Raw genomic sequence first — 22,066 nt, 5'->3', positions numbered from 1 at the left:
TATAATAATTAATATTGTCCCCCTTATAATAAGCACAATATCACGATATTACAAATCACAGACATACAACTATGCCAAAGAACATGTTTGTATTACCCATAATCATTGCTGTACATATGTGATGTTTGCGTGCGGTGCGTTAAAATGTTAATGAGTTGGATATTTAACTTTGCACAAGATCGTGTTTTAAATTTATAAAAGTGATTTCTAATAAAACTAAACACACATAAAATAGGCAAGTGTACCTATCGTATATGTAGAATAGTATTGGTAAGAACCAAGTATCGATCCGTGGACACAAATGTTTCTAATATTGAATCTTTGTTTTAGTTCAATCGGAAAGTTTTAATCATTTTGGGGTTGATTTTCAAACTTTTTATAAAATATAAATACTTATATATAATATATATATATATATATATATATGTGTGTGTGTGTGTGTGTGTGTGTGTGACAAGAATAGAAGTTCTAAACGAGTAGTTCAATTATATGAAGGTTACCATCTAAGATCAAGAATCCACTTCATTTATCCTTGATGATTATAAAGTAAACATGTGATAAACTTTTTGTAATAATATATGATAGAATAGCCCCCTCATTTCTAAGTGAGCATATCCTATGACATAAAAGAAAGTAGCATGCGCATTTTAAAGTCAACCCGTTCCTAATGTCATACTACCACGAGAATGTCAATTTGAGTTGGCAAGTAGTTTAGTAAAGTAGAAAGATTAGGATTGACTTCGATTTCTCAAATACCAATTCTAACAACTTTGGATGGTTATAGTTTAGTCACACAACCTCCCCTTGGTTGATTTAAGTTAACGTTATAATTACACATTCCATTAACATATGATTTCTTTAACTAGCATGACAACCTAAGCAATCGTGTCAACGATGTTATTTCAGAATTATCAAAACTAGAGAAATAGATCATAACTTATATCTCATCATTTCTAAATACAATATAAGGATCCATGTTTCGATAAATTATCAAAGTATTTCTTTCTTTCAAGAACATGAATCGATCATGAATGATTGTTAATCACCAACTTTGAATTGTTGAATTAAGATAGTGAAACATTTCTCATCAAAAGATAATTGCAAAATAACCATGTACTTTACTAAACTAAATCACATATTTAATATAATCATCAAGTAAAACAAAGCTTCTCCATAGATTTTAGATGGTAAATGGAGTTTAGCTCATAATGAGCATTGTTGTGAACATTAAAAGAGAAGATGATAACAAACACATGATTAAACTAGAACAATCTAACCAAATGTGGATGAATCTCCCTTCTTAATGATGATGATGGATTATGATGATGTTGATGATGATGGATGATGATGGTAACCTCCAAGCCTTCAAATTCTTCACAAGATCTTCAATATGAGTGTAATGTGAGTGTTTTTAAAAGAGAAACCCGTATAGAGATTTTCTTCAAGCACACTTGATCAATGCAACATTCTCCTCTATTTATAGGCAGTCTGAGGAGGTAATTATGGCCCCGTGTCCTTAGAGGAACGACCATGTGTCCAGTTGCATTAAATTCTTTCATATCGTACATGATGACTCACCATGGGGGCGTGCTTCCTGAGGCACGGCCCCGTGCCTTTTAATGACATGTGCTAATTCTTTTTTTCTTATCTGGAAGGTGACCACGACCCCATGGTGGCTAAAGCACGGCCCCGTGCTTCTGTGTCCAGTGTTTGTCTTTTCTTGTAGATTTTTGTCTTTTCTTGAGTTCAGAAGCATGGCACGGCCCCGTGGTTAAGGGTTTTCTTGAGTTTTCTGTTGTTTTTCTTCATCTTTTCACTTGTTTCTTCGTTTGAGGCTTGGTTTTACCTAAAATTGCATTTTAATATGATAAGTAGCCTCCTGAGCTATATTATTTGATAGAAGTTGCAGCTTTTAGAGATTATTTGATGTTAAAAAGATGTATAATTTTATGTACATCAATATGCATCTCCAAATTTAGCGCATAGGCTTAACCTGGTATAGGACAGCGCTTGTATATGCGTATCAAAATTTGTCACTAAGTGACATATAGACTTAACCCAATAAGGGCCAGTGCTTGTAATAATACTAAACCGTAAACAGTTCCCAATTCAGCCTAACATGCTGCTACAAAATGCTGCATGGGATGTCAAAAGACTATATACAACCAACAATACTACTAGTGTTTTACCCATTCATGAGTTCATGGTATAACAACCACACAACAGCAGCCATCAGGGCTGTAATGACCACCATACAAACTCCCAACAGTGTCATCTCCCGATCCTGACGCCAACGGTTGTGAGCATTTGACCTATGTACGTCCCTCACTTCTCGCTGCATGTACCACATGTAATCTCGCATGTCGTGTCTGTGATGGTTAAGGTTTTCTATCGAGTGTGATTGTTCTAATATCTGATCAGTCACTATACCCAACCATGCTGAATTGGATGGAAGAGGTGACTCCGGTATCGGTGTGGGTAGACCCCAGGTGGGAACAGGTATGTCAGTGACCTAGACACATGATTTTTCTCCTCAATGGTATGTAGACTGTGGTGGGGGGAGGTGTGCTCAGGTGGGCGTACGCTCATGCGGGCAGTCTGACGGTTCCTAATGGTAGGTGGGGGTACTGGTGTATGATGCACAGATGGAGTAGGGGATCTGGGTACTCTAATCGGTGAATGATAAGCACTAGTAGTTCCAGCCTCTAGCCTAGGTGGTTCCCTAGGAGGGTAACTATCGTATCGGTAGCCCGATAAATCAGGCTGGTCGGTCGGCACCTCGCGTGGTACTACAGTGTCCCCCAAACTCTCACCTATTTCTTCCTCCTTCGACTCCTCTTCAGGTTACTCTTCTAGATCCTCTTCATCTTCATACAGTACTGGTACTTTGTCAGACAGACGATCAGTAGCTCTCGACATGTCTTTGCAAAAGGGTTAGTAATAAGAATAATATTTTTCAATAATATTAATCATAATAAAATATATACAGATATTCATACACATTAGCAAAGATAATTTTTTATATACATTTATATTTTTTTAATATTATATTTTATACACATATGTTGTTGATTTTACCTATTAGATTGTTCAACGACTCTTTCTCAAATTCCCACGTACAAGCAAGTCCGTTATTACGTTCCGGACCATAATAACCCACTTGCCCATTCGAATTCATTCCGGGAATCATTAGTATATATTATTTTATTCCCAGAGCTAATCGAGCCTACGGTTATATTAGGGTATCTTCTGTCACACCCCGACTAGGAAATTGCGGAAGCGTAATACGGGAATGTAACAGACACCTCTGGTATCAACCACATTGTTATTAATTAAAATTACAACTAATTTACATCATATTACATTGGTTGGTACAAAGTTTACAAACTAGGTAAAAAACACATAACCAGTTCTTGGGCTTCTTATTCATTACTATGTACTTGCATCTATTTACAGCGATTCAACTTCACTTTTTAACACCGAGCACGTAAGCAATATTTCAACTTTGGCTCACCTGAAAAGCATGTTAAAATTGGTCAACTGCGTCTAGTTGGTGAGTTTCAAGTTTCACGAGTACGAACAAATATCAATATACGAGTTCGTAAAGTTCACAGTATGTATGTATGTATGTATGTATGTATATACGTATGTACGTATGTGCGTATGTATGTATATATGTATGATGTTTTATATTAAGCCACAAATGAAACAGAAATGAGCTAAAACACATGGCCACCCCTGCCCATACACTCCTGTTGGCATGTAAGAGCCACTTTGCCCCAAGTATGTCTATGTCTAACACCACATAACAGAATGTAATAAGTTTAAATGACAATGTGCAACTGGGTTAACATGTTCCGGCATACCCCTCCGGCCCTGTCATTTGGGTTTGTCAAATTGACAGTACTATCCACACGCCACCGGCACGAAGTTAATCACTTGTGTTTGTGGGAACTTTCAAGTGTTAGTACTTAGATAATTCACATCATCACAAGTTTTCGAGTATATGAGTATATGTAAACATGATTTCCACCCCCAAAAGTTCGTAAAACAGTTTAGAAAATGGGGTCATGAAACTCACCTTAGCGTAGTATTAATCGGTTACACGTGTACTATGTATAATGCCTCGACTATAGCTCGTATCCTATAATCGGTATAGTACAGTTAACGCTAGTATAGTCTTTAAACTAAATCAGGATATTTAACTAGCCTGGGTATAGCTGTCACGCCCATAACATGTCAGTATTCTTAGATTGTGACGTTGTATGTTATGAAATGTTTAAAACTAGATTTGGCTCAGTTCCACCATTTTCCGTGCCTGGCCAAGTTAATCGTTTACGCGTTTCGAAATAGGTAAAATCACAAAAACTTAAGTAAGCATATTGTTTGATAAAATGATTTGATTTATAAAAGAAGTTTAATGTTTCGGTGTCTAGATTGATTGTTGGGTTCGTTTCCGTTTTCATACGTGTTCGATTATACAAAATGCGTACAATCCATCCGAATTGTCCGGAAATCTCGTAAAAAGTTCGTTTTTTTATAAATTCATCCAAAACTATGATATTTGACCACTTTTGACGTTTTGACATACCAGTCAGTTCGTTAAACAGCAAACTGCCAGTTTTGTTAAAACATATATAATTTAAATCTACAATTAATCATAACTATTTATGTAATTATATAAAAATTATGAGAATTTTTGTAAAAATAAATTAAAATTTTTAGAATTTTATAAAAATATTTTCAGAATTTTCATACTTAACTATTTATTTTAAAAAAAATCATTTTATGTGTTATAATTAACCGATAAATAACCCGTTTATACCAAGCGATTCCCAAAAAATTCGATAATTTTTATAAGTGGTCACAATACCATAACATAATCCCTGTAAAATTCCCAGAACCTAATTCGTTGGCCAAAATACCCTTTTGTGCATTTTTTGGCTGTTGAAACCCGAGTAAAAGGCGACTGCACAAACTGTACTTAGGAATGTCAAAATGATCCCCAATTTTACCAGTGATATTAACATAACATTTTGAAGTTCCAAACCAAATAGGGATGGCAACGGGGCGGTTTCGGGGCGGGGAATGCCAATCCCATACCCGCCCCGGTTTATAAAACCCATTACCAAAACCGTCTAAAAACCCTCGGGGACTAAACGGGGAATCCCCATCGGGGATTCGGGGAAAACCGCGGGTATTCGGGGAACCCGTCTAGCATAAATGGTTTTTAAACGGGCTAAATTCCCCGTGGGGATCCCCATTTAACCGTCGGGTTCACCGTTTAAAACCCGATTGTAAGAAAATGATACAAAATTACAATACAATATTAATACACAAAAAGTTCAATATCCAAACACATTACACATACAAAAGACATTATTAATACATAAAAATGTTTATTTCTCCCATCACAACGGAAATTAACTTCATGATTGATCCTTCTTACACGTCCATACCGCACCCATTCAACCATTCAAACACTTGTCACGCCGGATTGCTATGATAATCAAACATTAACAAATTAATTGGAAACTATATAAGAATCAATGTTAAACCATATTAAAATGTAAACGATAAACCATATATATATGTATTACCTCAATACCATCGTCACAATCATATTCAATAGTTTGGCAATATGCCTCGGATTCTTCTGAACAAGTTGCTATATTCATATCACAAAAGTCAAAAGTTTATATAGTAGCTAAGTTAAAAATAAAAAATAAAATGTTTGTTTACCTTTGATTTCATTCAACAACCAACTTTGGGCGCACATTAACGCTTCCAATGTTTTTGGATGAAGACGGCTACGATGTGGACTTACCAATCTACCACTTGTACTAAAAGCGGACTCGGAAGCAACGGTAGATATTGGAATCGCCAATATATCTCGAGCAATCTTTTGCAACCTTGGGTACTTGACACCATTTGTTTTCCACCAAGCTAAAAGGTCAATCTCAGTTTCTTTTATCCAAACTTTCTCTTGTAGATACAAATCAAGCTCCGTTGTGACACCTAATATATAAATAAAGTTAATACAATTAATGAATAAAGTTAAATTAATGTAAATAATAAGTCATACCCGAATGATTATCCTCTTCAACGAATGTGAAGTATTCGTTGAAAAATCTTCCACCCCCCGCATTGTTTTGACTTGATCTCACACCATCATCCCGTGAAGTAGGAAACTGGTTTTAAACGGGTATACGGGAAAATGGGTTAGGCAGCCTTATTGGGAAAACAAATAATAAATAATATATTATATATAAATATAAAAATTATATTTAATTAAACGGGTTTTAAACGGGTATACGGGGCGGGTATACGGGGCGGGTACAGGCTATACCATACCCGCCCCGAACCCGATTAACTTAAACGGGGAAACCCCGAACCCGGACCCGTCCCCGATTAAGTGTCCCCGAACCCGCCCCGTTGGGGGCGGGGTTTCGGTTTTCCCCATCGGGTTTGGTTTTTTTTGCCATCCCTAAAACCAAATATCATGATTTTTCAAGAAGTTTTAACTTTTTTTCATAATTATACGCTAATAAACGGTAATATATTCGCCAAATATTCTCCGTTTATCAAAACATTACCAAATTTGAACAGGGATTCACTTATATGATCTCTAATGTCACTGTAAAGTTTCACAATCTAAAAACAAGCACGTCATAACCTAATACTAAACAGCCCCTAAACGAGTAATACAGTAATTACCTTGTCGGTTTTCGATAGTTTTTGGTGGTTTTATCGACTCTCCGGGTCTTGGGTCACAAATTCAGTGTATCTACATATTATATAATACAAAACCAAGCATAAGTCATCCATATTCCAGCCTTGTTAATTAGGGTTTCGGTTAGGGTTTCAAACCGAACTTTTAAACCGTGAAAACGTTATATCAAGGTTCTAATCCGTGTTTTTGGTCAAAAATCTATATAGCTCTGATTTGTAAACAAGTTAAAAATTAAAACATTATTTTAGGTGATTTTTAGGGTTTTTGGATGGTTAAACATGCTTAATACTAATCAATACATGTTTATATGTTAATTACATGATTAAAACATGGTTAAATCTTCATAAAAATGGATCTCACCTTAGGGTTTGGCTGAGAAAACTGAAGAACAGAAAAGGGTACAGGTCTAACTATGTGTTTGTAGTGTGAAAATACCTTGGAACAATCAAGAATTTGATAAATATCTAAAAAGGGGGTGGTCCCTTTTGGCGGCCGGAATTAGGGGGGCATTGGGCCTCTCCTTGGCCCATTAGTGCCCCGTTTTGCGTGTCGTGTTTAAATCTCGGTCCAAGTTATAGTTCGGGTTCAGTTTTTCGCAAGAAAAACTAGTTTGGGTGCGAAAAACAGCGCAAAAACGAGTGTTATTCAGCCTAATTTGTAAAATAAGAAAAACGTACTGACTCGTTGTAAAAATCCAAAATATTTTCATGAATTACTTAAAACATGTCATATAAGTGTTCCGTAAGTCTTTTTCGGTTCGATGGATGCTACAATGCTCGTTTTGATGTTAACGATTGCGTTTAAACTCATAGCGTTTTGTTAAACGAAACTTTTTTCGTTTAAATGGTTTTACACGTACTGGGGTCCTAATATTAACATGTTAGCCACTATAATATATATATATACGGGTCAAAATCAGTATCAGTCGGTTACTCGTTTAATCGTTACGAATTAACCGATTTATAGTTTACTCGCTACGTAGTGAATAAGGTATACCTCGTTTTGTCACGAATGCCACAACACGCGGGCCAAAAGCTAGTATCTAAATATTTTACTTATAATTTATAAACACTTATTTTATTCTATTATTTACATACTCATATAACTAAGAGAAAATTACAAATTTTGTCCTTTTGAATTTGCTAAATTATGGAATAGGTCCTTTTCAAAAATGAATTTCATTATTTATCCTTTATTTGCATGTTTGGCTCGGTATTAGTCCTTTACACTAACAGAGTTTAAGTTTTTTAGTTAAGTCACACCATGTGTAATTAACACAACCTTGAAGGGCTATTTGTGTAATTAACACAATTTTTATCAAGTTAGAATTTCTTAATTATATTGTCTTTTTATTCATCCACCAACTGTCACCATCACCACCCCTAGCCACCAGCAACCCAATTCCGCCATCAACAACCCTACTCTGACAGCTCACACTTGCAAATCCAGCCGTTCCCCCATCGTTTACACTTAACACCACCGATTCCAACCCCAACCCCCTTCGCCCACTGTAGCCGAGCATCAACAAAGTTCCATCATCGCCAGTGGCGAAGCACCCCCAAATCTTCATTGTCATCCACACACCAAAAAACCCCAGTCGACATCACTATTCACCCCAGATCCTCGCCGATAGAGAGATCGGAGAGGTCGAATTGGATTGAGGTTTCCACGTGGAAGGTTGGCCGGCATAGTCGAATCACAGATCTGAACAATTAGAAGGAGGGGTGATTGTCGTTTTGTGTTTTCCGGCGATGAGACACAACCACCAAACATCGTCCGATTTCTAGTCCTTTTTTAATATATGATGGTGATGTGATTGTAAGATGGTGTGGGGTGGTGGTAGAGTTGTGGCGGTGCTGGAAGTGGCTTTGGTGGTGAGGAGGTAACCCTAAAATATTTGGGAAAGAGGGTCTTTGATTGACAAAAATTGTGTTATAAAACTGAACACGAATATATTGATAAAGGTTGTGACAATTACAGAAATAGTCCTTTAATGGGGTGAAAAAACTAAAATGCCCTCGTGTGAATTGCATATGTGATTATTTAACTGAAAAACTTAACTTCTGTTAGTGTAAAGGACTAATACCGAGCCAAACATACAAATAAAGGATAAATAATGAAACTCATTTTCAAAAAGGACCCATTTCATAATTTAGCAAATTCAAAAGGACAAAAAATATAATTTTTTCTATAATTAATTATATGAAAAATGATAAATAGTCTACCTCTCTCTATATAAAGAGTTCCTAATACTCTATATAAGTGAAAAACTATTTTTCATCATATTTTAAAGCTAAAAGGTAATACGAGCGTGGAATGTGAGTGCTTTCACTAGATTATTTCTCAAAATGTTTAGAAAAAATTATATATATCATGTTAATTAGGCGGCTAACTGGAAGTGGATTAACATAAGCATATTGCAATGGAAAATACTCAATCATAGGCCCAAACACAAAACAAAACGTACATCGTGTGTGATTAATGAAAACAGTTGAGTGATTACTCATATAGTGTAACCGGTTTAACACACACATGGTTTGATTTCAATTTGGAATTTAAAATCAAACTTTTAGAGCATGTTTGGGATGTCCTATCAATTAACCAACCAATTTAGTTGGTTTGGTTTTTTTTTTTTTTTAAGTGTCGTTAACAAATCAACCATAATTTTTATCAAAGCCGGTCAAATTTGCACCATAAACACTCCTATGCATTTAACTCATATTCTTTAAACCACTTAACACCTAAAGCTCGTCTTGTAACTACTATATAGTTGACATTCAATTCATAACAATCAAAATTTTGGAAAAAAAATGAAAAGAAAACTCTAAATCACACTACCAACATTGCATATTTGCATTGAGCGGTAATTAATTTTTCTAGCACCTAATGCATTCTCCTTAAAGTTTGATGCTAGTTAGAACTAATTATCATTTGCTGCATTTTGTATTATCTCATTTTCTTGTGGTTGAATCCGTTTGGATTAGAGGTGGTCGATATGGGCTATGTTTGATATGTAATGGGTCAAACATGTCAAGTTAAATAAGTTAGCAAAAAATAAAGCAGATTACATGAGTCAAAAGTAACTCAAAGTGCAACTTTTGTGCACGAACATCTTAAATTATTTACTCATAAAGTTATATTGTTATCACTATTAACGTAGTCATATTTTACACGCTAGTTGTTAAAATTTTGGCCAAGCCGACCAATAGATTGAAGCCGCCTTAAACTATTATTCATTTTTGTGGCCTCTAGTTTGGATGCTCAATAGTCAAGTCTGTGTTTCTACTTGTCCATTTCGGTTTTAACCCAAAAAGAAAAGAATAGAAAATGGTAATTATCTTTATAAATTTTCTCAAATATAATTATTTGTTTTTCCTTACAAATTTTCTCAATATTCTTTGATGTCGCAGGTGATCAGAATAACAATTATGGGTGGATTTGTTGTAACGGTGTTGTTGATTTTCATGTTGATGAATTGCCTCTAGGAAACTATACTCTTCATGTTGATGAAGGTAACAAAATCATTTGTGGGTGGATTTGTTGTAACGGTGTTGTTGATTTTCAACTTTCAGGGATCAAAGTTTGCTTGTTTGAGGAAGTGGATAAATGTGCCGGTCCATAAGACAAGATATTCTACACAAAAGATTATTTTCGTGACTTTTTGTCACACAGAGGATGAATTTGCATGAGAGAATTTAATAGCTACCGAAACAATGATGTGAATATGTTTTTAGAGACATTGTAGATATGTTGCATGCAAGTTATTATGAATTTATTGAATAATAAATAATTTGATGGCACTTTTTATATCCCATTTATTGCTTTTCATTGCAGAAGCTGCCCTTAAATCACTTAATTGTAACCCAACCCAACCCAAGGAGAAGTAATGATTTTCATGAAAGGAAAGAGAACACAAATTTTCAGATTCATATTTCACTCCTCTTAAGCCAGCTTACAGAAAAAGTGAATCAAAATGATTCACATTTGTGAGTTTTTGAGGACCAACAGTAACAAAGGTTTAGGAGGTAAACTCGTATTTTACTACTTCTCATCCCATTCATCATCATTCTTGTAAGACACCAAAGTGTCAACCTTGTGTATCTGCATCATGATAACAACAATGTCTTGTTACATTTGCAGTGCATACATAACCAGTATTAATAACTGAAAACTTCCAAAATTCAAGCTGATTATATATAATGCAGTATATATAAAGTTTTTTTAACACCTTTTCTTTTCTGATAATGAAGTACCATTACATGCAATTATGTTCCAGGATGACGTGATTAAAACTTCTTATATGCACCTTAGAATGATTACTTCAAATCGTTTTATTTAAAACAACTTATTTCTCACATGCAATTACATAAGCAGTTTGCATAAACAATCCCAAACACCCCTCACAAAATAGCCTTTTGATACTATAATCAGATTAACAACTTCAAATTGTTCTATTAAATAACAACTCATTTCTCACAAACCCCCTCACAAAATTAGCTTTTTGATACTTTAACCAAATCAAATAGTTACAATAAGCACCTATGTGAAGCCATAGAAAATAAGATAACCGAATGGAATATCGATGTTACCTTAGTATCGAAAGAATGCAATTTCACCATTTGGGGATTTGCTATCAGTTTTGGATCACTCTCTGTCCAAGTGAAAGGCACTGCAACATCCATATCAGTATATGCCAACACATCAAATATACCTGCAAATGGTCCAAAATTAACAAAAAAGCTCAATACAACAAGATCAACAGCAAAAAGACTGATAATTAATCCTTACAGGGTTCATCAAGGCATGGCAGGTATGTGATGCTGGATGCAATCTGTCTCATGATAGCTTGAATCTCCCTCATGATTTCCTTATCAGTCTTCTCTCTTAAAACTCTATAAATCAACAAACAACAAATCAATACATATAATAACAATAGATCTTGTGATATTAAAAAGGTTCTTAACAATATCTTACCCTGTTTCAACTACTTCTTTATCAGTCTCTATACTAAAATTCCACCTTTCAAGTACTTCATCGGTGGCCTTGCTCATTATCACAAGCACAATCCTTTGTAACTTCCCAGCTTCCAGCCATTCTTTACATAATAAGCCAATCACATAACCAAAATACAACAATTTATTACCTAAATTCCAATAACAATTTATCAGCAATGTTGAAAGTTTACCAGACAGCTGAGTGTTCAAATTTGCAATGAAGGTCTTAACACCCTCATCTTCCGAAAGCAACAATGGCAGCCCATATTTTTTCACTCTTCCAAAGCTTTCGGCAGGATAAACGCCACGATTATACAGAATACTACATTACATCATCAAATTTCCCCCAATTAATATTAACGTTTCCAGTCAAACCTGATAACTAGGGGTGTGCATGAAACCAAAAAACCGATCCTCCATAAAGGCCTAAAAATACCGAGCCGAAACAAAAACCGATGGTTTGGTTTTATGTTTGCATGTAATAAAAAATAAATCGCACCAAACCGAATAGATTTTCAATTTTTATTTAAAGTAATACGTATGAATTCAACAAATATGTAACTCATATAACTTATACCAAACGTATAATAATCAGTTAATTATAAATTAACAAAATGATTTAGACCTAAATTCATTATTTTGAGCAAAAAAAAAACAAATTCGGCCCAAAATTTTCGAGCTAAAAATGTCAGAACCGAAAAAACTGAAACAGAACCGTGCACACCCCTACCTAAAACATTGAATCATAAAACGAAAACCGCTAGAGTTCTTACCTGTTCGCTGCGTAACCTGAAATAGGATTGCATAAATCAAAAACCGTTAGCATCAAAGTATTCAAACAATCAACGATTTGACTAACAAACAGAGAGAAAGAGTAAGTTACCGAAAAACTCGCTGACGATGGCGGTGGATCCACGGAGAGTGATGATGTCTTTGGTGGCAGTTTTTGAAGCCATTTCTGCAGTACAAACCGAGAGGTTGTTACTTTCTGTTTCTGTGTGGAATTTGGTCGAACAGGTTTTGTGCACTATCAATCAATCAATCAGTTAAGTAGAAATAGAAATAAGGGTAGGGTTTTGATGGATAAATAAAAAAGGAGAGTAACGGCTACTTTTCGCATTTGGCTCCAATAAGAAATTATCAGAAAATAATAAAAAGAGTTGGTGCGGACTTAACGGTTTAATAAGTGGGCCCTACCCATTGAGATTCAAAGACCAAAGTTATTGATCAAATCCCATCTCTTCATTTTCTTTGTCTTGTATGTATTCTTATTAAAAGTAGATATATAAATATAATTATTTTGGTGTCAGTTTAAATAATCGTCCGTCTTTCTTTTATTTTTGTGCTTAGGCCATTGTCACCACACTCCCTAATTTTAAGACTCTTGTTGTCTTACTCTGATCATACATGTCAGTATGTTGTATAAACTAAGCTCACGCTATAGGTGTTCTTTGGGTTATTTATTCGGGTTTCGGGTTGTTCGGTTTTGACCTCAAAACAAATTGACTCAAGACCCGACGCATATAAGTTCGGTTTGTTAGGGTTTTAGGTTAAACGGGTCAGGGAAATTGGGGTCAGGTTTAACAAATTTAAAAAAATTTATCCACCTTTAACAATATCATAAATTAAAAAAAAACATATTCCAAGCCGTTATAAAACCATAATATACAGTCATATTCAACAATAACATATATTATTTAGCAAAACATGAATTTTATCATACAAGCACACGAAACAAGTTGTAGTGTTGTAGCTTGTGGATCGATACTTGTGTAGATTGAAGAAATATGCTCAATACATATTGGTTTAAATACTGTAATATTGAAGTTTTTGAATTGAGCATACATTCTCAACATGTTTTATGGTAATTAACATTAGGATCCAATATGATTAATCCAATATTATTTTGAGTCTTGAGAATAGCCAAACAAGAATACGTAAGGTCCTTTGTTACTTCACCGCTAAACTACATTATAATAATTAGGGATACATGCATTGATGTATTATACTTCGGGTTATTCGGGTCAACCCGAATTTGGGTATTTCAACCCAAATACCGACCTGAATATTTTATCTCGGGTTCGGGTTAGAAGTTTAATCGGTTCGGGTCTCGGCTCACTTCGATTCGGGTTCGTTATTCGGGTACGGTTAAAAAACACACCCCTAGCTCACGCTAACTTCAGAGTTTGGGTTGGGCTTGGTGTATTTGTCCCCATAATTCCTCAGACAGAAAATTCCCAAAATAGCCTATTTCTAAAGAGAGAAACTCAATCTGACCATCATTTTTCAAAGATTCCAAAAATAGCCCTACGATTCCCAAAAGTAGAGTTGATATGGCGGATAATGCGTTTGAAGATGTGTACGAGAGTGATCCGCTGGCAAAGGCTTTTCACTGTTGCCCGTCTCCGATGATGGTGATTCTAAGTCTGTATGATAATCTTTGTCGAATACCGTTGTACCAGAGTAGCATTTGGTTGCCTCATTGTTCTTTAACTGTTGTCAAATTTTGAACTTCTATGAAAAATTAGGTATTTTAATTCTTTTATTTGTAATTAGTTGATTTGTTAGTGTAGATTAAATAACTAGATTGTGAGCTTTTAGTTTATTGGTCTTCATTTCCGGAAATGAAGCCCATGTTTGATGTTAGCATTGACTATTGAGTGTGGTTCTTTAACATTCATATACATATATTTACGTACATGCGTATTTCAGGGGCATTTTGGAGTTTTTATTCCAACATCTAATCTCGGTTAATTGCATTTCCACATAGTTGCTACAATTTCTTCATTCTCATGTTTAGTTACTTTTAACCTTTTCATATGTAATTCGTTGCACATGATGTAATTTGCAGAATTGAGTCAATGAGCTGAGTATGAAATTACTTGGATTGAGTTAACGTGTCAACGTTGGTAAGTCTCACATAAGTTTACGTATCCATCGCAACGTGAGGTAAAAATCTTGTTCAACCTAACTTTCTAACTAACTTGGTACTATGCAAGTGATCGCAATTTTAAAAAATTATATAGGTGTTGATGCTTACATGCATATAGTTGGATTCGAGATGATGTTTACATATAAAAAGTGAAAAAAAAAGATACAATGAATTATTTCATATGAATTGAAATTACACCAAGTAGTAAAGGAACGTTTGTTGTTTTCCTTTTTAACACCGGAGCTCCAAACTCTGTTTGCCTTTTTGATAATGATTTATCTTTAATTTCTCAAGATAATACATATAATATTTTATTTTTGTATTGTCTTCCTTTCTTCTGGCCAACCAGATTTTAAAAAAAGAAAAATCCTCAAAACAAACATTTGACTTTCAAAAATAAAATTCAAAATATTAAAGTTTAATTATGTTTTACCATAAACTTGAATTAACTACCATACACTTCCTTCATGTGTAGTCGATATCTTACTACCCATAGCTAGTTTAAGGTGAATAGGTTCTTATCTTTCTTTATATTTATTAGGCCTTATCGCTGGTAATGATCAAAGTTCAAGCACTCCCTGACACAATGCATTGAGATCTATGTATGCCCTTAAATCTTTGTTGACATTGTTATTGTTAAGTAGATTGATTGAAAATTTGAAAGTTTAAGACGTTGACAAAATAGAGACTGAATATACGAAAAAACCAAACAATAAAACTCAAAACTCCTAAACATGTCTAAGATGTTAAAGTCACATGCAAATCAATTCTTGAGGTTGAATTGGCTGTGAACAATGATGACAATTGGGAATGTTGGTATGACGGTTGTCAAGTTCGAGCTTTGGTCCCATGTGAGCCGTGTCTTGCCATCATTAGTTATTACCTAGCCTACAATAAGAAAGAAACCCGTTAGAAGGGTTCTCTGAACCACCCTCTGATGGTGAACATTAGTACAGTATATGATATTGTATCAAAAACATGTATGTAATATTTAAACAGAGAGTATAAGAAAGTTGTGGTATAGCACATATATTGGGTGTGAGTATGGTGTAGGGTCGTTCAAAAAGCTCGAGGCTCGAAGCTCGGGCTCGTGGCTCGCTCGATAAAAGCTCGAATAAAACTAGCTAAAAAAACTTGATTTGAAACATTCTGAGTTAAGTTGGCTCATTTTTGTAATCAAGCTCGGCTCGACCTAGGCTCGGCTCGATCATGGCTCGGCTCGTTGGCTCGATTTAAATCTCGTTTAGCTTCAAAATCAAGCTAGAGCCTTAGCTGAGATGCCTCGTTTAATTTCTAGCCCGAGCTCGAAACCACCATGGCTCGACTCGTGAACAGCCCTAGTATGGTGGGGGAAATAACAAAAGCCAAGGCCCCTTTGAAGGAAGGGTTAGCCTTCTTTATACACGAAATGGTATGAGCTACACTTAAGCCCATTAGGGCGGAGCGTGCTACGCCTAAACCCAAATAATATGTTCGGATCAGACCGGGCCAAACACTCATTAAATAATAAGTCCGGACAATTCATTAGTCAAATAGCGGCTAGAATTGTGTAGTCATCCAAGTGAAGCTAAATTTACACGGTCTAGATGTTTTGTTTAGTTATTCTCAAATACATAAAAAACTAGTCACGAACCATCTAGAAAGTCTAGACAAGAATTTAGAATACCATCCAACCTTCCACTTTATTTGACATTTGAAGTTTTCCAAAATAGTCACATTCCTAAATTAAAGTAGACGGCGGGCAGAGAAACTATTAATGCTTCTAGAATTAAGCGGCTCACGGGTTTATTAGGCTGAGGGGTGTGGGGGCCTCTAATGGGGACTTTAGTGGGGGCTCCAACCAATAATATTATGACGTGTGGCAGAGAGAGAAACTGGATAAAGGGGGTGTTTGAGCCCCCGTTGGAGCCCTGGTGTGGAGGGGCTCCAGCAGGGGCTCCAGCGATTTTTTTTTTTATTTTTTTATAAATATATTCAAACAACGTATTATTAAAAAAACTCATAAGTTATTAAAAAAAACACACGTTAATAAAAAAAACACATTAATATCTAAAAATAAAATAAAAATTAAAGTACTAAAAAAAACATTATTCTTATTCTTCGGCTTGGTCTTCTTCGATCAACCTCTTTCGGATACGTTCCTTTTGCTTTTCCATTAGCATTTGATCGACCGGATTTATGTTACTGAAGTCTCTAGTGAGGAAGTCCAAATCTCTCATTCGACTTTTTTCCTTTTTGTCATTAGAGACCACCTCCATGGTTTTGTTGAATTTATTGAGGGATTCAACAAGATTGGCGATGTTTACGGCTTCCCCCTCAGCCGGTTTTTTCCCCTTGGCGTCCCTTCCCAATGGCCGCCTCCTCGGCGGTGAAGACGTTTCCTCCTCCGCAATGTTTAGGTCGAATCCAACGCGGCAATCCGACCCGGTTGAAGGGCTATACGCTCCAGACAAACTAGTTTTAGTCCGTTTCTGCCGTACTTCCGCATCAACGTCCGGCGCCACCAGCTCAACCCACTTGGAACACCTTTTCAACCTCTCCCACAACTTTAAATCGTCCCACGTCTTCACCATCCCATACCTCCGCAAACACTCCTGCTTCCACTCTTCGACCGTGAAATTGTAAACCGCCAAATTATCACTGCCACTTGGTCTCATACGACCGCTGTTCCTGTTGAAAAGATTAGTAAACAAGCCGACAAATTTTCTGATTTCGGACCACCGACCCGAAATCATATCGGCGTTCCGCTCTGTACTCCCAACGAGCGTATAGAACGTCTCCCTAACCTTTGTCCAAAATATCTTGCTCTTTTGGTAGTCGGCTGCAAAATGAATAAATAAATTAGATTTCTATTTAACTTTTTTATTAAAAATCATTTTTAAAAACGTTAAAACAATTACCGCAACGCCGATCTTCAGAAATGACTATCCAAGCCCGACACAAGGCTTCCTTCTCATCCGATGATCACGGAGTGGTTTTCCGTTTCGTCCTCGGAGTCGAAGCCGGTCCCGACCCGTCCGTTGCAAGTTGTTTTTTCCGGTGGACGCGTTTTTTTGGTCCCGTAGCTTCACCGTGTGATTCTTGTGTCTCCGGAACAACAAAGTTAGGAGACGGTTGTGTGTTGGATGGTTGAAAGCCGGATGATTCTTGCGGCTCCGAATAAAACATCGGTTGGTGCGGTGACGACCATAAATCGTCGTCAATATAATCTGAATCAAGGTTTGGGTACCAATTTCCAGCCATTTTTTTAAAAAAAAGTTCGGAAGATGAGTTGATTTTGGGTGAATGTTTGAAGTTGTGGTGATTGATATGGGTGAAATGGGGTATTATATAGGAAAAAAAACGTTTTTTTTAATTAAATAAGAGCCCAACGGCTCTTTATAGGTTCCAACGGCTCTTTGCACACTCCCCTATGCCACTTTACTCTCTCTTCTGCAGCTAACCCCATCACGCCTGCATGTTTTTTCGCGCTAGCGCCCCGTTAGCGCCGCGGTTAGCGCTCCGATGGTGTGGTGTTAGCGCCTGGGGGCGCGAGCGGAGGGGCTCTAGCGCCCCCGTTGAAGCCCCACACCCCTCAGCCTTAGTATTTACCAGCGGCTACAAACTACATTACATCTCGAACCTTTACTTATTTACTTTTTTTAAGACACCATTTTATTTTAAAAAACCGCCATCACGTGACCCACCGTTTTCGCCAACTCACCCGGCCCTCTATAAATACCATGTCCTAACCGTACATCTTTCACACGCTCATCATATTCACCAACTCCCTAATTACACACTCTGCTCAATCAATCGCCATGGGTATAATTTAATTTAATTTAATTTCTTCATTTTCCATTGCATTACATTATCTTATTATTATTATATGTTTATGTTGATTCAATTTCTGTGTTGCAGCACCATCTGATAATAATAAGAAGATTAAGATCGGAATCAACGGTACTTGTTTAACTTCAACTTGATACAATTTGTTATGGTTTGTGTATTTTGTTAATTGTTTGATATGAGTTGTTATGGTTTAGGATTCGGAAGAATCGGACGGCTAGTTGCTAGAGTTGCTCTTCAGAGAGATGACGTTGAGCTTGTTGCTGTTAATGATCCTTTTATCACCACTGACTATATGGTAACTCACTTCATTCCACCTACTTTACTTTTTGCTTATTCTGCAAATGTCATTATCTTTATTTACGATTCGATCTGTTTATAAGCTAGGGTTTCTTAGAATTACAATCTGTTTATGAAATTATGTAACTGAAATTGATGTAATTAATCTTATCTTTACTTGAATCACATTTTTATTATCATGTTTTTATTGTTGTTTAAATCATGACTAGTTCCTCTGATTTAGGTATTTGGTTGAAGTTAGTCAAAGTGATATTTTATAAGTTAATATTGTGTTTGCTATGACTGATTTAAGCTCAGATGCAACTAGAAATCGATATTATTTTCGATACTGTGATGTTTGATTACGATTACGATTTGGTTTTCATGATGTATTGGTCACATGATGCAATCATTTAAGTTATATGCAAATATGTAATGTAGATCTGTTAGGGATGGATTTGGATTTGTGATTGTCCTTAGTTGATGCAAATGTTTTGGTTCCGTTTTATATCTCTGTATTTATGTCTGTGTACCTATTTCATATAGTTATGAATTGTGGATATTACAAATGCTATGAATTGTGTAGGAATTCAGTCTTCTTTCTGTATTAGCAGTTGTTGACTCTTGTATAACAAAGCTTATATCCTTATGATATATCCGGTAGTAGTCTATTTGCTATATATCATCTATGTATGTTTGTTTGCCTTTCTGAGCGTTGTATTTATCTTATCCGTATGTATAGTATGTATGTATAGTATATTGTCAAATAAATTCTCACTAGATGCCATTTTATATACAGACATACATGTTCAAGTATGACAGTGTTCATGGCCGGTGGAAGCACCATGAGCTTAAGGTCAAAGACGAAAAGACCCTTCTCTTTGGTGAGAAGCCAGTTACTGTTTTTGGCATTAGGTAACTTCTACAAGGCTTTCTATGTTACCTTTTGAGAACCGTTCATTTGTTTGTATGAAAGATCTTTTTTTGGCCTAATGTTTATCTTTTTGTTCTAATTAGGAACCCAGAAGAGATCCCATGGGGTGAGGCTGGTGCTGACTTTGTTGTTGAGTCTACCGGAGTCTTCACTGACAAGGACAAAGCTGCAGCCCACTTGAAGGTTTAACCCGATCTTTGAGTTTTACATACTTTTACTAGTTTTATTATTTATAACTGTTTTAATGATCATTGTTTTATTTTGAATATCTATTGTTTGATCAGGGTGGTGCTAAGAAAGTCATCATCTCTGCTCCTAGCAAGGATGCTCCCATGTTTGTTGTTGGTGTCAACGAGAAGGATTACAAACCCGACCTTGACATTGTTTCAAACGCTAGCTGCACAACCAACTGCCTTGCTCCATTGGCCAAGGTTAATTGAACTCTATTTCAACTAATTAGTTGACCTCCTTCTGTTCTATGTTTTGGTATCTTGACATTGAAAATGGCGACTCGTTTTCAGGTTATTAACGACAGGTTTGGCATTGTTGAGGGTCTTATGACAACAGTGCATTCCATCACTGGTATGCAGCATTTCAATTTGTTACTTACATCAGTCAGATTATTGATTTAAAGAATACTAATACATTATCTTAATGAACATTTCAGCCACTCAAAAGACTGTTGACGGTCCGTCAATGAAGGACTGGAGAGGTGGAAGAGCTGCTTCGTTCAACATCATTCCCAGCAGTACTGGAGCTGCTAAGGTAAATAAAACCATGAAAAAATGGCAGTTACCGGCACATAATTTACATCAACTTTGATCTAATGTTTTTTGTATATTTTTATGTAGGCTGTTGGTAAAGTTTTGCCAGCCCTTAACGGCAAATTAACCGGAATGGCCTTCCGTGTACCAACTGTGGATGTTTCAGTTGTTGACTTAACTGTTAGGCTTGAAAAGAAGGCTACCTATGAACAAATCAAAGCTGCAATCAAGTAAGTACTGGAAAGATTTATTTACCGGGGTTGATTATATTGAACACTAATAAGTAACCCGAGTCCTGCGTAACTTCAGGGAGGAATCAGAGGGAAGGCTCAAGGGTATTTTGGGATACACAGAAGATGATCTTGTTTCCACAGACTTCATTGGTGACAGCAGGTCAAGCATCTTTGATGCTAAAGCTGGAATTGCTTTGAATGACAACTTTGTGAAGCTTGTGTCGTGGTATGACAACGAATGGGGATACAGGTACTTGTCATGATCACATAGTCCCTGTTATTATCTTTCCGCGTTTATAAAATGCATGCTCTCATGTATGTTAATTTTTTTTTCCGCTGCAGCTCGCGTGTAATTGATCTGATTTGCCACATCGCATCGGTGCAAGCGTAAATCTTCCGTGTCTGGTTTCGTTTGCTTTTTTTGTTATCTGTTAATGTTTTGAGAAGACTATTGCGAAGTCCGGAGAGATTCAGTTGTTAAAAAGTAGTTTGTTTTAAGTGTATGGACGTAATAATAAATGTTTTGCATTTGATATTTTCATATCTGATGTGGACTTGAGTATGCATATTTTTTGTTATATTATTCCAACATCTGATTGAAGAAACAATCTGATTTAGGACATATCACAGTTGTCAAAAGCGTGTGAATAGGCCCTACTTATATTCAAGCTTTAGGCAAGCTGATATCGAATAAGTAGTGTGTTTTGGCTCGTTTAAATCAAACAATAGACATGCGTAGTTGTCTTGTTTGCATGTGTGTATTTGTATAAACGATATTCCATGTTGTAACATTGTCATTGAATTCATATAAACGATACTACCACAGGCAAATGAACTCATCTTTTCTATCTTTTCTGTTTTTGTTACATGGTATGCTTTAGATAGTTGTTTATCTAATTATAAAGTTGTAAATATATTAAATTTGGATGTATAAGTTATTCTTAGCCCGTCATCCATCATCATCTATATAATTACATTAAAAATTACTACATTTCTCTCTTCTGTTTAATTAAATAATATTTTTTATATCATGAAATAATTGTGGTAAGTGAAGGACAAAAGGTAGTACCCAAAATAAGGGCATCTCAATATGACAATAGAAGTTCAAGAACTTCTAAGGAAATTTTTTTACATGGGTCGGAAAAAGTTTTAGTCGGTATTCAAATGACTATCGCTACATAACTTTTTTATCCGGTTTGATCGGTCATGTAAAATAATTGGTATATAATTTTTTGGTCTGGTTGGGCCCCTCCGATCGACTAGAATCGGGTCAGCTAGAGTAATATAGAAAAAAGATCAAACAAAAAAAATACGTGAACCTTCATTAGAAATGCATAAATAAAATGTCATATGTTTAAAATTGTTCTTT

At 35.8% G+C, this 22,066-nt stretch overlaps 2 protein-coding genes across 2 annotated transcripts; one reads left to right on the top strand and one right to left on the bottom strand.

Moving 5' to 3' along the window:
- Nucleotides 1–10,637: 10,637 nt before the first annotated feature.
- LOC143612214 (mitotic spindle checkpoint protein MAD2-like) lies at nt 10,638–12,756 on the bottom strand. The gene is made up of 7 exons (XM_077086251.1): nt 12,611–12,756; nt 12,501–12,516; nt 11,919–12,049; nt 11,708–11,828; nt 11,522–11,625; nt 11,323–11,444; nt 10,638–10,834 (listed from the first exon to the last, which is right to left on the bottom strand). The coding sequence occupies exons 1-7, from the start codon at nt 12,681–12,683 to the stop codon at nt 10,775–10,777; spliced, it is 627 nt and encodes a 208-aa protein (XP_076942366.1). The 5' UTR covers nt 12,684–12,756; the 3' UTR covers nt 10,638–10,774.
- A 5,808-nt stretch (nt 12,757–18,564) lies between these two features.
- LOC143612217 (glyceraldehyde-3-phosphate dehydrogenase, cytosolic-like) lies at nt 18,565–21,238 on the top strand. The gene is made up of 10 exons (XM_077086253.1): nt 18,565–18,601; nt 18,685–18,785; nt 19,566–19,681; nt 19,784–19,883; nt 19,985–20,131; nt 20,222–20,282; nt 20,368–20,465; nt 20,552–20,694; nt 20,774–20,947; nt 21,040–21,238. The coding sequence occupies exons 2-10, from the start codon at nt 18,783–18,785 to the stop codon at nt 21,086–21,088; spliced, it is 891 nt and encodes a 296-aa protein (XP_076942368.1). The 5' UTR covers nt 18,565–18,601; nt 18,685–18,782; the 3' UTR covers nt 21,089–21,238.
- Nucleotides 21,239–22,066: the final 828 nt, after the last annotated feature.

Source organism: Bidens hawaiensis, unplaced genomic scaffold, assembly GCF_021521415.1.
Source record: "Bidens hawaiensis isolate Kalapana, Puna unplaced genomic scaffold, B.hawaiensis_p1.1 tig00033911_1, whole genome shotgun sequence".
NCBI classification, from domain to species: Eukaryota; Viridiplantae; Streptophyta; class Magnoliopsida; order Asterales; family Asteraceae; genus Bidens; species Bidens hawaiensis.
This window is presented reverse-complemented; position numbering and strand designations above follow the sequence as displayed.